Raw genomic sequence first — 15,657 nt, 5'->3', positions numbered from 1 at the left:
TGCACCTGTTGAAAGGTATAAAGAGAGCATCCATCCTGCAAGTAGAAAGCAACCTCCATCTTCAATCCTAAACATAGTCTCTCATTCCATCAATCGGCCATGCAGCTCCTCCACCTCACCCTTCCCACCCTCGCAACCCTCGGCCTCGCCGTAGGCGCAGCCTGCAAGCCATTCTCAACCGCGTCCAGCACCTGCCACGACTTCCCAGCCTCAATGATCGAATACTCCTCCACCTTCCAGCAGCCTGAGCCACCAATTCTGAAAACCGAGTTTCAGACCAGCTTCATCCAGCACAAATGGTATTCACTCGCACTCTCTCACCTTCCTCACATGTGCCTATCCTTCAAACCCTAACCAAGGACATGCAGGAACGCAAACCTCTCCCACATCCAAGTCGGCTACATCTACTTCTCCCCATCCCAGGGCCTTGTCCGAGTTGACGAAGCCTACAACGGCGACCTCGCAACTTCGATCTTCAACTACGCCAATACAACCGAGGAAGGCCTAGTCGACAACACCCTTACCTCGTTCGGCGCGTACCCCGATAAGCCGACTGTATGGCGGGGGTATGTGCAGTCCAATTACCCGTTGCTCAGCGACGATATCCTGACTCAGGGCGATGCGGTGTTCGGTGGCCTTGTTGAGAGGGAGCTTGTGGCTGGGTTGGTTGCTGCGGTGAGTTCTCATATTAATTTCGCTGTCTATACGAGGAAATCGGGGATGTGCGTGATGCTGACATGCTGGTTTCTTATAGTGGAATATCATGTACGCAGGCATTCCTGTCACGGTGTTCGTGGATAGTTGTGGAGTTCTTGTTGGGTATGATTATTTCTCGCCGGGATTGAGGACGAGGGTTACGACTGGGTTTTTCAATACGGTTGTTGGGTCTGTTAAGGTGTGAAGCACTGGCCTGGTTGTGACACAAGTAGATCTTTCTGGTGTGAAGACTATGGCTACAGAATATGGAGGATAGCCCGATTGCTTGATGGTGGTAGAGGCGTTAGGAGATGAGGTAAAGTGTGGTCAACCGGATGACTATATGACGGGTTGGCACTGTCGCTCGACGTCTTCCTTTCCTTCTTTCTTTCTTCCTTCATTTGTTCTTTTTTTGCTTACCTATTAGTTAAATCATTGTTGCTATCACAAATCGAACTGTATCATATTGAAATCAGGCATTATGCTAGATACGATTCAACAAGGAAAGATAACTAGCAAGCCAAATGCGCAACGTCTGTACTGAAAATAGGCGGGATTGGCTCTGACTAGATGCCACCCTATGCTCCCGGTACTACGTGCTAGCTTTGCAGACCTGATGCTACCCCCATTAAAGGTTCACGACACAAAGTAGGTAGCATTCGTATGGCTCTCGGTACAGGCTTGTGGGGGTCTCTGTCACTCATTTGTCACAAGGATATATCGTCCATAGTCGTAGATTGGAACTGTCTCATAAGGCACCACAGGAGAATCCCAGCCCGTGCAGAGCTACAAGTCTAAGCTCTCAACAGGCGAATCAGTGGGGTCCAAATGAGCTAATAAGTCGCCATTCTAACGAATCCAATCTCATGCATGCTACATGACACCTGCACCCCGGACTGTCAAGTCATGTTCCTGAATATATATTACCTCCCCCGCACACAGGGGGTATCTCCGACAATTTCACCGAAATATCCTCCGAGCCCTAGGTCCTACCAGATTCAGCATGGATCTGCTAACGCTTGTTCATGAAGAACCCCAAGACAAACGACAACCTGGTCGGCATGCCTTGTTTATAAGTGACTGCAGGTATCTAAATCCCAACGTGCCCAGCATACCACATATCCAGTCGTAACAGCTCAGCCAACTCCCCTCAACATGCAGTTAATATATACCGTGCTCTCCTTCGCTCCCTTACTAGCCGCAGCAGCACCCTCTTCACAAAGCCAAATCCTCGACAAGCGCGCTGTAACCTGTCTAACCGTCGGCTCGACCGCAACAGCCTCATGGACAAACAGCGCCGGTCAACGATGCACATTCACCGGTGTAGTCGGAAGTAACTACGGCTCGAACAGTGCTGGCGGAGAGTACGTTCTTACTATCTGTTTCCTCCAATGATGTATAACTATGAAAAGGGAGGCGCAGGCTAACCGTGCGACAGATACTCCTGCAACGGCCGCTGCGGCGCCGGGTGCTCAGGCGCAGCCCTCGGGAACGCTTACACGCAAGACTGCTTCTCGCATGATATCTGCTCGTATTTTGAGAATGCGAGTGGGGGATCCAGGTACGAGGTATCGCTTGGACACCCTTGTATTGTAGATACTGATGTCTTGTATCGTAGTGACCCGAACTGCGGCGCTGCCTATGATGCCGCCGTGGACGATACGCTGCTCGGTGTTGCGAATGGGTGCGGGCAGAGTAACCCCTCGAATGGTGTTTCGCCACCGTCTGGTGGGCCGAGCTGTATTTAGGGACTCACACCGGTCTCGCGGTGTAGGCAGATACTAGGAGATGTATATAGAGGACTTGTCTCAATGCACACGTGTTATCAAGTAGGGGCTGTAAATCTATGCCTAATCATAGGTCACTCCTCCACTCGGAGTAGGTTTTGCAATATATACAAACGACTATTTACGTATTCCGCATCATGCTGATGGTTCCTGGCATCGAAGTTATCCTTCAGTGACCAGCGCGCGCCCGGGTCATAGGTACAGCTACCTCACTAGGCAGTCTCAACCGTAAAGCTCCCCTCATCCGCAAAATCCCGACTACTTCTCCCCAAGAACACACCCACCTCACCACCCTCAACCTTCCACCCCTGTGCCTCCGAGTCCCAGATACTCAGATCCCTCCACTGAATCGGGAAAGTGACGGCCTTCGTCTCACCCGGCTGCAGGAAGACCTTATCGAACCCACGCAGCTGGCGCACAGGCGCGTTCGCGGCCTCCGGAAGCGAAAAGTAGAGCTGCGCAATCTCAGCACCAGCGACATCACCGGTATTCGTAATCTCAGCCGTGACGGTAAGGATATCCTCGAAGAGATCTTCCGGACCACCCTCGACGATATCACCATCTGCATACGTCTTGAGCTGGGTAAGGTCCGTTTCGGGTGTGATGGTAAGGTTGGAGTACTCGAATGTCGTGTATGCTATCAATCCCAAGTAAAATTCGCATTAGCCATGATCCTCAACGCATGACCAACAAGCTATAGTATAGAAGAGAAATGAACAGAAGAGGAGGGAGACTCACACAACCCAAACCCGAACTCATACCGCGGCTCGATGCCCGCTTGGTCGAAGTGGCGGTAATCAATATACAGCCCCTCGGTATACTCACAGTCGCCGACGGGGCAAATCTCGCCGTTATAGTCGCTCTCGTTCTTCGCGATTGTGTAAACGAGTTTCCCGGAGGGGTTCACGTCGCCGAAGAGCACGTCTGCGATGGCGTTGCCGCTTTCTTGGCCTAGGGCGCCGGCGTTCAGGACGGCCTGGAAACAGTTAGTCATTAGCATTACACTTATATGGTCTAGAACAGTGCGAAAGAATTGTAGGGCTGTGCTGGGGTCCTACCGTAACATTCTCATTCTCAATCCACCGATCCACAAGCCTCACCCCGGCATTATTCAGCACCACGATCGTGCTGCTGCAGTAACTCGCAACGTCGTTGACAAGCTTGTCGCCGACTTCATCGGCGAGTGTTCGCCGGTCCGCACCCTCCTTCGCATACGCGTTCAAGAAGACGAGACAGTGCTCCGATATCTCCGCGTACTCAGACACAGACGGCTCGGTGCTCTGGAAGAACCCCTGACCCGTCGACGGCGGCGGGGTGACGGTCCAGTTATCGGAGATGATATACCGCACGTTGAATCCCTCTCCCTCTGCTGCACGCGCGGTGATCGCATCAAGCGGGGAAACGAGGTACGGCAGCGGCGCAGGACTCCCGCCACCTGTGGCAAGATGGCCGGGGTAGGTATCGCCGAGGAAAGAGTTGAAGTTATTTTTTGGGCTGGGACCGGAGTTGATATTCCCTGCTGACTTGCCGAAGAGGGCGAGGGAGTTGGGGTTGGTGAGCGGGAGAGTGTTGTTCTTGTTCTTGAGGAGGACGATGGACTGGGCGCCTGCGGACCGGATCCACGATTTGGTGGCCGGGTCGCGGACGTTTAGGAGCTCGGTCTCGTCGGTGGAGGGGTATTCGTCGCTGGGTTTGATGAAGTTGAGTTGGGTTGCGACGATGCGCAGGGCGTGGTCGGTTATCACGGACTCGGGAATGTTGCCGTTGGTGATCTCGGCGGTGATTTCTTCGAGGTCGTAGCCCGAGTTCCAGTCGAGACCTGCCAGGAGGCCGCGGGTTATGTTGACGGGGGCGGTGACATCGGGGACGAAGAAGCCTGTGCTGTTAGTATGGCCGGGATGTATGACAGACGGGGGTTCCAGGCTTACCTTGGAAGTTGGTCTCGTTCTTTAGCAGTCCGTTCATGATGTGGTCGTTCTCGCAGCCGATCAGACCGTTGACACGGTTCATCACGCACATGGCGGAGCCCATGCCGCTGTTGACGCCGTCGATCCAGGGCCACAGGTACAGCTCGTGCAGGGTGCGATCGTCGATGACACTGTTGGTGCGGTCTTCGGGGTCGTCGGCTGTTCGGTTTGTTTCCTGCTCATTTGCTGCGGTCGTTAGTATTGAACACCTAACATTGAATGGCACTCCCTACCCAAGTAATGCTTTCCACTCGCAATCACGTCTTCTTCTTGGATGGCCTCAATGCTAGCGGCAAAGCTACATCCTGTTAGAACTTCCCATCGACCTCTAGTACATAAGACTTACAGCTTTCCGTTAAGGTAAGGGTCACTCCCCTGCAAAGCGTTAGCTCAATACCCCAAAGACCACTATTACGAAAGAGAAACATACCAACCCCTCCCACAACCTCCCACCAAACGCACTCCTCCCCAGCGGCCCAGTCGACGGCCCAAGCAACATATTAAATCCCTTCTTGCGAGCCTCAACGGCCATTCCGCGGTACTGGTCTGCAGCCAGAGAGCGGTTCCACGAACTCGCTAGGGTCTGAGCTGAAACCCATCCGGACACTCCCTTTCCACCACTGATGCCGGTAGGCCCTGCGCAGAATTAGCTGACCATATCGCCACAAGGTGGTAGACGGCGACAAACCATCGGTGGGCTCAAACGGCACGAAACCGGGAGCGACACCATAGCGCACAGAGATGTTGGCTTGTTGCTCGATCGTCCATGTTGAGACGAGTTCCTCTGCTGCGGCGTAGGCAGCGTCCCAGTCGCGGAAGGGCTGTTGGGTTTGTCCCTGAGCGTGGGTGGACAGGGAGAGCAGAGCCACGAGGCTAGCTGCCGTTGGTAGGGTGGTGAGATGCATGTCGAAGACCTGTTGGGGACTGATCTGCACATTGAGGTCGGGAGTAGTCGTCTTGACTATTTATCCTGCAAGTTGAATAGGGCTCGGATGTATATGCGCCGAGTGGTCTCCGCACTTGAGCAGGCAGGAAGTGCCGAGAGCAATTATCAGTATACGCAATTTGGCTAGCTCCAGTGCTCTTCTCCGCAGACCCGGTTTGTGCTGGCAGAGCTTGTACGGAGAAAGGCGGGATACGCAGCCAAGGGGCGGGGTGAGCTGGGGAGTGAAAATTCCCCAGCCGGAGAAGTGGCCTTGTTTGAGCAAATCCCAGCAGCTCATCCCTGTTTGTATGTGCAGCTCGGTAAGATATTCTCCGAAAGCTGGGGTTTCATCAAGGTCGGCAGTTGCGAGCCGCAAACGTGCTCATGACGATCCTGATGCCGACTAGCTTCATGCCTCACAGCTTATGTCCGGCTGGTCTTCGGCATGTTATCTGCCGAGCAGTGGAATGTTCTGGCGGTGCGATGTTAGGCAAGTAGAGAAGGGACGTTCCGCTTGAACAAGAACATAGCATGAAAATCAGCGCCATGACTCGGGGCTAACGTAGCGGCGGCGTACTCCAGTTCTTACTGGTGTCTTCCCGCCTCTAGTCATCCTGCTAATATGCAAGCTGGAATCTTCAAGCCAGGATTCCCCATGGGCCCATTCATTGCGGGGTGGCCAAGAGTTGGAGACCCGGGGAAACTCCGGAGGGAATGGGGGCTCGGAAAAGCCGAGGTCGAGGAGCTCGCAATGCCCATTATCCTCAGAGTACACGGCCTAGCGACGCCTGGTTTGCTAGGCCGGACGTACATAAGGCATCGTAGTCCGCTCGGTCCTGCTTATGTCCGGTGTTATGTTATGCTAACCTTTTCGTACTCCGTATCTTCGCTCACAAACGCGATATCCTATAACCCTGCTGTTGAAGCTCTGTGGGTACAGAAAGCACTGAAAGTCGGCACGGCACACCGTGAATTTCCACCTCCCAATATATCATTCCCTTACGGAATTCTCCCTCCAATCTACTCCTACCACCTGTAACAGACATTCGAGATCATATGGAGCTAGCCGTGATGAGCCGGTTATAGGGTACAGGATTGGAGCATAGGCTGTTCGACTGCAGCGGCACAATTCGACTGCAGCGGCACAATTCGGCTCCAGCAGCGCTAACCCATTCGTTACCTTCTGTCGACATTCTATAGCATGCCCTGTAATCCATCTCCACGATAGGCGACATCAAACAAAGCGCAAACACGGCAACCCCAGCCAACCCAGACAGCAAATACCCGCCACCTCCAGCGGCAGCCGTCTTCATAGCCGCCCACCCATCCGACGTCTCAGTGGCCACCGTCTCCGTTGGCGACACATAAGCCGACACACTCTCCGGAAACTCCCCCTCACCCCCCGGAAACTGCGGCGCCCATGTCCCAATCTCCAGTATCTCATCATCCCCGACCTCCTCAGCGCTCTTCAACGGCGCAAGTCCCACCATCTTACTGTTATAATCCACCGCAAGATACAGCCGCTGCAGGATAGGCGACCCCAGTTGCCCCGCCCAGCCCAACTTCTCCGGAGACGGCGCAAGCGTAGGCCTGCAGGCTGAGCTACTCGGTACCTCAGCGAACTGGTCATCGATGATGAAAGCGAAGAACGGGACGTCGAATGCCGTTGATCCAATGGAGACGGTGATATTGTGCTTCTCCGAGTGGCGCGCGCAGTCGATTGCTGGCAGGTGGCGACCCGATGCATCCTCGTTGCGGTCTGCAGAGATCTCGAGGGCGTCGTAGAGGGCTGTTATTAAGCCCGGGGGCAGGTGGGTTACGACCAGTCTGAGGTCGATGTTGAAGGGGGTAGAGGGGAGTGTGAGGTTTAGAGGAGTCTCGCTTGCGTTGGTATTCGTGGTGTCCCCGGGGGTGTTGTCGAGGGTGAGGGTGAGGCCGTTAACGGGCACGGTGATGTCGTCGTGGTTGTCGCTGAAGGAGAAGGCCTGCAGCGGTCCGGTAAATTTGGCTGCATTGATGCCGCCGAAGAGGATGCCGCCCTTTGTGGAGTCAACCCCTTGTTCGGACCAAATGCTGAAGGAGGGTGTGTTGATGAGGCCACGGTCGACGAGGTTGAAGGGGAGGCTGGTGTTCTGCGGGCTGACGCCGAGGAGATTCTCTGCATTGGCGGTTTAGTGAACAGTCTGGCCAATGTCGCATTGTGTCCTGGTATGGCACTTACCAGAGTAATCTCCGCCGATTCTCCAGAAGCGCAGGGAAACATTCCGGGCCTCAACTCCCCCCAGCGAGAGCGTGTCCATGCCGGGTTGGTAATAATTTTCATGTAGCCCTTCCGAGCTGGTGGTCATGAATGTAGAGGAGTTCCGAAACTCAAGATAGCCGTAGTTTGCACAGTACCGGTACTCTGCACATTTGGCGTCGGGATCCCGATCGAAGGCGGAGTATAGCACGTCGATGTGGTCATAGGTGAAATCAATACGCATGCCGATCTCTTGCGCCGGGGTGCCGACCGAGACGTTTATCCAGAAACCGATCTACATTATTAGAAACGGACCATGGTAAAGAAAGGTGTGGGTTCTACGTACTTCATCGTTCCACGCGGATGCTGGAATGGCGTCCCGTGTTTGCAGAGCGGGCGTTTTGGTCGTCTGCAGGTTTGCGAAGACCACCTTGGGATCGCTCCGTCTAACAAGTGGGATCCCTTGGTCAGCTATGGAGGGCACGGCTGCCAGGAAGAAGGCGAGGAAACACACGAGTCGCCGCATGGTGATCGGCGATATCCAAAGCCACGGGTCTCGGAGTTGATCTGGGCGATCGCTGATTATATACAACTAGTTCGGTCCCTGTATTGATTTGGGTAACTATCCGCGCCCCAGGACAGTCTGATCTCCTAGAGTCCTAGTCTTACTGGTTCTCTGTGACCTCTGGGAGCACGTTGGAGAACAATTGGGTGAAGACGTGCGCCAGGGCCAGAGGCTAAGACAGTCTAATCTGGGTTGGGCCTAGACCAGGAACATATGGGAGCAACAAGTCTGCACTGCGGATGGCAGTATCTGCAGGTTTAGGGCACATGGTGTGGCTGATGAGGGATCTGTAACAATCCATTCGACTGTCAGAAGATATTAGAAAACCCAGGGTCTGTCTCTGCAACTTTATCCTGCACCATCTACTGAATTGCCTGTTCACCTGGCTGTATATTCCATAGAAGATTGTAGGATTGTTCTCGAGGCTATCCGCGATGATTCCAATCCCTCTTGGCCGCAATATGAACTACTGATCCCACCCCAATAGCCTCCACGCTCTCTTCCGCAGCTCCTCATCCTGAATCTTCTTCAAACACCGGTCAATCCGCGTCTTCCCTGACGAATCCACACTCAGCACAGCGGTCGAATAGGCCGCCACGCACAACTGCGTAATCGCATGACTGTACGCCAACGTTCGTTGCCCATCCCACTCTCCATGGATCCCCTCGTACTCCAAGAAGAACCTCACCATATCCGAGTGCGTATTCGTGTCAGTTGGCGTCCATACAGCGAAGTGAAACGGCGTCAAACCCTTTCTGTTCATAGCCGTGACATCCGCCCCAGCGTCAATGAGGACCTTTGCAATTCCAATCAGAGGGGAATCCAGTCCCGGCTGAACATTGGGGATCTGACAGACAAGATGCAGAGCTGTATTCCCATGCTGATCAAGCGGTTCAAAAGGCGACAGGTCTGATCGGATAAGTGGGAGGAGAATCTTGAGATACCCCTCATCCCTGTGAACCTCCCCCCTCGCGCATTCAGCAGCCTTGCATCTCGCGATCGCCTTCCACAATTTCGCGCAAACGTGCTCTTCCAGCCACATTCTCGGCGTCCCCTGCAAGACCAGCAGAACGATATCCGGCCTGCCGTAATACCTCGTGAGCTCAAGCGGACAAGTCGCGTTGATATCCTTCGCCCTCGGATCCGCGCCGCTCGCAACCAACGTCCTGATCACAGCCTCCCTCTTCCGCTTCACAGCCCGATGAAGCGGCGTCATGCCATTGTGGTCCCCGAGATGAATATTAGCTCCACATTCAACGAGATACCGCACGAGCTCCTCGCTTGCGTAGTCCGTCGCCAGGTGAAGAAGCGTCAGCCCGCTTCTGAGTTTATAGTTGAGATCGCCGCCGCGCTGCAGCACCGCCTTGATTAAGGCCTTGGAAATCTCGTCGCGGCAGCCACTGGATATCGCATGCACGAGGGGGTCCGCGGCGGGGCGTGCCGGGTTCGTCGGCTCGGCGCCTTCCGCTAACCAGAACTCCACGGCGGCAAGGTTATTCCAGGAAGCAGCGATGTAGAGTGGCTGTTTGCCCCAGGCGTCAGGGCGGAGGGGGTCAATGTTTGCGGCGCCGGTGGCGGCAACGATGGCGGTTAGGAGTTGCGTTGAGCCCCGGGTTGAGGCCGGGTGGGCGACTGATCCGCCGATAGTACTGGCGATGCGGAGGTCCGCGCCGGCGGAGAGGAGATACCGGGACAGCGCGAGGTTGTTGGATAGGCAGGCTGTGTGGAGGAGGGTGTTGCCGCCGCTGTCCTTTGCGTTGACGGGCGCGCCGGCTTCGATCATGAGCTTTATGATCTTGAGGTTTCCTGCGCGGGCTAGGAAGGGGAGGAAGGGCTGTTCGTTTTTGGGGATCGTCCCCATGCTAGTGTGTTCGAGCGCTGGTGCAATTTGCAGGCAGGGGGTGTCGTGGTTGAACCTTTGGAGCAGGTAGCTGACAAGCAGGTCGGAAGACCATGTTGGGACGCAGTCCGCCATGCGCCGGCTGATGACGCGGACATTGTGTCTTTTGATATCTTCGATGCGGCGATCGGGGTCATCGAAGGCGTCCAGGTTGACTGCGAAGGCGCGGTCGTACAGGCGCTTGGTTAATGTTTCTGCTGCGCGTCTGTGGGTTTTTACCAGGGCGTTGAGAGTGCATAGATCCAGATGCTCTGCTATTTCCAGTATGAGCTCGAAAGGGAGATGTGGGAGGGGCATTGTTGAATGGAAAGGGCGCCAGGGAGGACATTTCGCCTTCAGAATCCCCACGCGATGGTCGGCTGGCCGCTAATCTGCATTCGACGGCTGCATACGAGGACGGGTCCATCGGGTCGCGTCGCCTTTTGGTCCTTCATGCCAACTATCTGAGGTGAGATACAGTGCAATCTTGGTCTGGCAAGGCTCTCTCAAACTTCTTGTTTCTGGGATGTAATCGGCATTTGCGTGGTTAGTCTTCTGACTGTGTTGCCAACTTTTCTCTTGTGTTCCTGGACGCTGATATATATTCTTGCCACTTGAGGCAGAGAACCAGGCAAACAAGCCCTAGATTCACTCTATCTAGTCCCTCAACTACAAAAAGGCATGGTGAGCAATGCCCTCTCAGCGAAAAATGAGGCTCTCAGACAAAAGCCTCGTGCCCGTCTGCCGTTCTTACCATCAAGTCTTCCATGATCAATCGCACGACAGTGGAGCAAGCGCCGACACGAAAGGCTGCCCTAGCCAGAACAGCACTGGCCCCTTTCCAACCACCCAATCAGGATTCCCTAAATTGTGACTCCCGCACCTGGCGGCCCAAAGCTCTGCTTTTGCCCTCCAGCTAACGCAGCAAAGCCTCCCCGAAAGCGCCAAAGGCTAGCCCCCAAGCCAGCAAGCACATGGCAGCCCATCGCGCAAGGGGTCTTTCTGGCCCCATCTGCCAAGATGCCGTCGCCCGCGCGAAAGGCTGAACTTCCCTCGCGACTCCAACAAAACCGCAAGCTACCCCTCGAGCAATCCTGAGCTTGACAATGTCGCTTCCTCTCCAGCTGGCTGGCCGGTCGGAAATCCTCCTACTCACACTCTCACCATGGCGCCGCTTCCAACCAAGCTCTCGGAGCTCACGAAACCAGCTGATCCGGCAAAGCACAACGAGGCCAAGGCTGTTGATGTGGTCGCCGTGCACGGACTGGACGGAGAGGATGATTGTGGCAGCTGGAAGGCCGAGAATGGGAAGATCTGGCTGCGCGACTTTCTTCCGAGGGATTTGCGACAAGCGCGCGTTTTTGAATTTACCTATAACCCCGGTGAGCTTCTTGTTCAGTCGTCTGCCGCTGCGGAGGCGCTGGTGAGGAATTTGTTGTTTGGTCTGAAGGTGGCTAGGGCGGATGTTCCTGCTACCAGACCTGTGGTGTTTGTTGCGCATGGCTATGGAGGGTATGTTGTGGAAGAGGTTAGTAGATCTTCGGTTTCTATCTATTTCTTTCAGCACAATCGGGCAGCAGCTGATGATACCTTCTCCCAGGCAATCAACTACATCGCCGACAGCAAGACACCCATCGGAGAACTCCGGCACTGCGTGAAGAAGATCATCTTCCTGAGCACATTACAACGAGAGCGCGATGAAAATGAATGGCTCATGGAGCTGGGGTACAGTATGGGGAACAGCTTGCGAGACAGTCCGTTCTTCGACACGGTGAGTGCAGACGACTGCTTCGAGTTGAAAAACACGAGCGCGCCGTTCTTGCACGACGTGACCGTCAGATTCAGCAGGAATGTCGCTCGGTTGAAGATCAAGATCCTGGCATGCTATGAGGATGTGCCGACCCCTCCTATGGAGCGATGTGTATGTGGTTTCTCGGTGTCTGGATATACGCAAGCTGACCTGGCTAGATCGTCACCGCGTCAAACGCCGCGCTTGATCTGAAGGTGGAGAAGCTTCGCAAGATGACTGGCTGTAGCTATTTGACGATAGGCCGGTATGCGACGAGGGAGGACGAGAACTACCAGGCAGTTATGACGGCTATCAAGAAGGTCTTGAGGACGGCTGCGCAGGAAAAGGACGCGGAAAAGGCTAAGGCGGGTCCACAGAGTATGCAGTTCACCTCGCAGTGATGTTTCGTGTTTAATTGTCTCTAGTCAATATATCCGTCACCTTGCAGCCGCCAGCACAACCCCCTGCATCAGACCCCACGAAGAAGGAGAAGCCAGCGAAGCCCACGAAGACCATACCAGCGCCCCCAAAAGAGCCCCCTACACCTGTCTCAGCAATGCCCCCCAAACCAGCTACAGTGTTAGCATCACCAGTACCACCAGCAGTCTTGAAACCGCTGGCACAAAGCGAACCTGCCGCTCCCCTCCCCCAACAACAGCCACAGCCGCTTCGACAAAGCTCTATGCCTATTGTCTCTCAACCGCCCCCCGAGCAGACGAGGTCTGTTTCCATGTCCGGCGTTGCGGCCACCGCACAACCAGCGCCATTGTCCGCTCCATCACGCGCTAGTCCACCCTTCCTACACAAACCGATAGCACGACGACCTCTCCCGGCCAGTCTGACAATAAAGGACCCAACAAGACACCTCTCTCTGAGTGGTATGGCCGGACAACCGATTATTGAGCTGCCGGGGAGTGTACCAGGATCATCACATGCTCCAGGACACAGCACGCCACACGGTCCACCGGCGCAGTCGATTCCCGCACCCGTAGAAGTCGAAGGCTCCAAGGTAGGCCCCGGACAACTATCGAAGACTAACAGTCTGCCACCGCAAGCGAACCCGCCACCGCCATATTCATCAGCTGCAACAGCGCAGATGCCGCAACCTTTGCAGGCGGGCAGGGCCCCTGTTGGTCAAAACGTTAGCAACAATACGGTACAAAACGTCACAGTCAAAGCCACAAGCCAACCACCCGCCTCGTCTCACCCTCCGGCGTCCATTCCCAGCACTACAACTTCAGAGAAGCGAGATTTAGCAGCGCCAACTCTTCCAATATCTCAGCACAGGGCGCCGGTTCATTCACCCCCACAAGCTGCTCCTATTCCGCATCGGCGCACATTGACCGAAAGCTACATCAGCAATGTGAACCACAATGTGATCCAGAATGTCAATGTCCAGACTACAAGTCTACCTACCCAGTCACCTCCAGCCCCAAATACCAGCACGAACGACCCTATCCCTGGCAATCTTCCGCGCCGGTACTCCAGTGGCCGCACCAAGCCCCCACGGTATCAGGCGTTCAAGCCGTTCACAACACAACCCCCGAGTTCAACCATCCCCGCAGCGCGTCCGGTGCCATATAGGCCAGGGCTCGTCAATCAGAATGTGAACATCGTGAACACTACAAACATACAGACAGCTTCTCCACCTGCTCAGGTCCCCCCTGCCCATTCCGCACCACCCGCTGCACCACCCGTGCGCCCTTTGCCACCAACAAGCACCAAGAGTTTTCCAGCCCCTGGTCCGTCTCATCCTGCATTTCCCAGTGCACCAGCGCAGCCACAATCTGTCAAGACTGCTGCAACACCAGCATTCCAGGGAGCAACAACGACAAAGACGTTTCCCATGCATTCTGCCCCTTCACCACCAAGCAGCGCACACCTGCCCACTCATTCCGCTGCGTATCCAGCAACAATGTCGTCGGGACCGATGTCGCATCCTGCTCCAATCCAAAACCCACCGATCCGTCCTTTCTCCATGTCCGGTCCTTCTACACACGTGCCAGCAACCTCGTCTGGCCCATTCGTAACGCCGCACGCACCTGCACCTGCACCACCGCATGGACCGTCCCGGCCATTCTCAATGTCCGGGCCATCCCCTGCGTCCGCTCCCCCAATGCCGACTCAACCGTCAGGACGGGCGCAGAAGCCGGCCCCGATTCAACCGGTCTCAATATCAGGCCCAGCCGGCCTTCCACCGGGACTACGAACAGGCCCGCATCCCGTTGTCAGGAAAGCTACACCAACATCTATCCCGCCAGCACCTGCTGTATCCAAGCCACACCCACCAAGTCTGCAGACAGGCCCTCCAAACCGGCACTCGATATCTGGTCCTCCACCGTCAATGCCAAAGAGCCTTCAGTCCGGTCCGGTGGGTGGTCCCCCGGCAAAAAAGCCTGGATTCTTCAGTAGCCTGTTTGGCTCGTCCAAACCGTCACCACCACCCGCTGGTCCACCGAAGCCACTGGCGGCAGGAGGTGGACACGCACCTAAACCATTTTCTGGTCCGTCTCCCTTAGGACCGAAGCAGATGCACGCCCCGGTAATACCACCTACGCCTCTGCAAGCCGGTTCAGGTCCTGCCTCATTACCTGGTCGACCAGCTGGTCCACCGATGCCAACGTCACCAGGTATGGTAGCTGGAAAACAACCTGGTCCAATGCCAACGGCCCTTCCAGGTAAACCAGCTGGCCCGCCCGCGCCGACGCCTAATGTACCTGGTACGACTGCAGGCAAGCCACCAGGACCTCCACCCGTCAAATTGCAAGGCCATCCTCCAGTCAAGCCCAGTGCACACCCACCGCCAATGCCGGCTGCTGGACCACCTCCGAAACCACCTGGGCCACCAGTTACGAAACCACCGATGAAACCGCCAGCTCCTCTGTCTGGGCCTCCCGGTAGACCGCCGGGCTCGATGCCAGCTAAGCCACCTGGACCTCCTATCAAGCCACCAGGTCCACCAGCAAAGCCGCCAGGCCCTCCCACAATACCTCCAGGACCACCCGTGAAACCATCAGGTCCACCAGGCAAACCACCAGGACCACCCGTGAAACCAGCTGGTCCGCCTCCTAAGCCATCGGGACCACCCGCCAAGCCTCCAGGAGCTCCAGCAAAACCACCTGGCGGACCCCCTAAGCCATCCGGTCCGCCCCCAAAGCCAACTGGCCCTCCAGGTAAGCCACCAGGTCCTCCAGCAAAGCCTCCCGGGCTGCCTCCGAAACCATCAGGTGGTTTACCGAGCAAACCCCCAGGCCCTCCCGTAAAGCCTCCAGGCAAACCACCATCGCACGGCCCACCAGGAAAACCCCCCGGTAAGCCGCCGGGTCATTCTGGACCTCCAGGAAAGCCTCCAGGAAAACTACCAGGGCATCACGGCCCACATCCACCACACCACCCTCCGCACCATGGACCGGGCCATCCACCGCATGGGCCGCATCCGCCTCATCATGAGCCTGGGCATGGACCTGGACATCCGCCGCATGGCCATCCGCCTGATCAACTTCATCAGCCGGGTGGGTGGCCGCCGGTGTTTGTGATTGTTGATCAGGAGGAGAAACCCGAGGAGAAGCCGGAGGAGAACAAGCCGGAGACGAAGCCGGAAGAAACGAAGCCGGAAGAAACGAAACCAGAGGAGGCAAAACCAGAGGAGGCAAAACCAGAGGAGACGAAGCCGGAAGACACGAAGCCTGAAGACACGAAGCCGGAAGACACGAAGCCAGAAGACACGAAGCCGGAGGACACGAAGCCAGAGGACACGAAGCCGGAGGACACGAAGCCGGAGGACACGAAGCCGGAGGACACGAAGCCGGA

The 15,657-nt window shown here is 55.8% G+C and overlaps 6 protein-coding genes across 6 annotated transcripts in view; 3 read left to right on the top strand and 3 right to left on the bottom strand.

The window, feature by feature from the left end:
* The first annotated feature begins 67 nt into the window (after positions 1-67).
* On the top strand, positions 68-1,157 carry BJY04DRAFT_199761 (uncharacterized protein). The gene is made up of 3 exons (XM_073712824.1): positions 68-299; positions 369-675; positions 755-1,157. Exons 1-3 carry the CDS (start codon positions 100-102, stop codon positions 899-901), a joined length of 654 nt encoding a protein of 217 aa, XP_073566302.1. The 5' UTR covers positions 68-99; the 3' UTR covers positions 902-1,157.
* A 694-nt stretch (positions 1,158-1,851) lies between these two features.
* On the top strand, positions 1,852-2,444 carry BJY04DRAFT_222966 (uncharacterized protein; the record flags this gene model as incomplete). The annotated part of the gene is made up of 3 exons (XM_073717555.1): positions 1,852-2,060; positions 2,135-2,257; positions 2,315-2,444. The coding sequence occupies 3 exons, from the start codon at positions 1,852-1,854 to the stop codon at positions 2,442-2,444; spliced, it is 462 nt and encodes a 153-aa protein (XP_073566301.1).
* Positions 2,445-2,695: 251 nt separating this feature from the next.
* Positions 2,696-5,355, bottom strand: BJY04DRAFT_231524 (glycoside hydrolase superfamily; the record flags this gene model as incomplete). The annotated part of the gene is made up of 8 exons (XM_073719556.1): positions 2,696-3,120; positions 3,222-3,459; positions 3,542-4,359; positions 4,412-4,636; positions 4,684-4,748; positions 4,797-4,825; positions 4,881-5,086; positions 5,139-5,355. The coding sequence occupies 8 exons, from the start codon at positions 5,353-5,355 to the stop codon at positions 2,696-2,698; spliced, it is 2,223 nt and encodes a 740-aa protein (XP_073566300.1).
* A 1,072-nt stretch (positions 5,356-6,427) lies between these two features.
* BJY04DRAFT_222964 (aspartic peptidase domain-containing protein) lies at positions 6,428-8,140 on the bottom strand (the record flags this gene model as incomplete). The annotated part of the gene is made up of 3 exons (XM_073717554.1): positions 6,428-7,533; positions 7,597-7,909; positions 7,961-8,140. The coding sequence occupies 3 exons, from the start codon at positions 8,138-8,140 to the stop codon at positions 6,428-6,430; spliced, it is 1,599 nt and encodes a 532-aa protein (XP_073566299.1).
* Positions 8,141-8,645: 505 nt separating this feature from the next.
* Positions 8,646-10,376, bottom strand: BJY04DRAFT_222963 (ankyrin repeat-containing domain protein; the record flags this gene model as incomplete). Its single annotated transcript, XM_073717553.1, has 1 exon — positions 8,646-10,376. One exon carries the CDS (start codon positions 10,374-10,376, stop codon positions 8,646-8,648), a length of 1,731 nt encoding a protein of 576 aa, XP_073566298.1.
* Positions 10,377-11,223: 847 nt separating this feature from the next.
* The window catches only part of BJY04DRAFT_222962 (uncharacterized protein), a gene marked incomplete at both ends in the record, with an annotated part of 9,253 nt that continues 4,819 nt past the window's right edge, over positions 11,224-15,657 (top strand). The window contains 5 exons of the mRNA XM_073717552.1: positions 11,224-11,586; positions 11,659-11,979; positions 12,027-12,225; positions 12,273-15,106; positions 15,189-15,359. Of these exons, the coding sequence (XP_073566297.1) occupies positions 11,224-11,586; positions 11,659-11,979; positions 12,027-12,225; positions 12,273-15,106; positions 15,189-15,359 (3,888 nt within the window). The remainder of the gene's footprint in view (positions 11,587-11,658; positions 11,980-12,026; positions 12,226-12,272; positions 15,107-15,188; positions 15,360-15,657) is intronic.

The sequence above is a fragment of the Aspergillus karnatakaensis genome (assembly GCF_047715665.1).
Source record: "Aspergillus karnatakaensis strain CBS 102800 unplaced genomic scaffold BJY04scaffold_66, whole genome shotgun sequence".
In the NCBI taxonomy this organism is placed as follows: Eukaryota; Fungi; Ascomycota; class Eurotiomycetes; order Eurotiales; family Aspergillaceae; genus Aspergillus; species Aspergillus karnatakaensis.
Note: the sequence above shows the minus strand (reverse complement) of the source record. Positions and strands in the feature narration are given on the sequence as shown.

What these genes read in the sequence shown, in the direction of transcription:
- BJY04DRAFT_199761 (XM_073712824.1), top strand. Translation starts at nt 100, where the DNA reads ATGCAGCTCCTCCACCTCACCCTTCCCACCCTCGCAACCCTCGGCCTC. An exon ending in AGCTTCATCCAGCACAAATG is followed by an intron (nt 300 to 368) that starts GTATTCACTCGC and finishes AAGGACATGCAG; the next exon opens with GAACGCAAACCTCTCCCACA. An exon ending in TGGCTGGGTTGGTTGCTGCG is followed by an intron (nt 676 to 754) that starts GTGAGTTCTCAT and finishes GGTTTCTTATAG; the next exon opens with TGGAATATCATGTACGCAGG.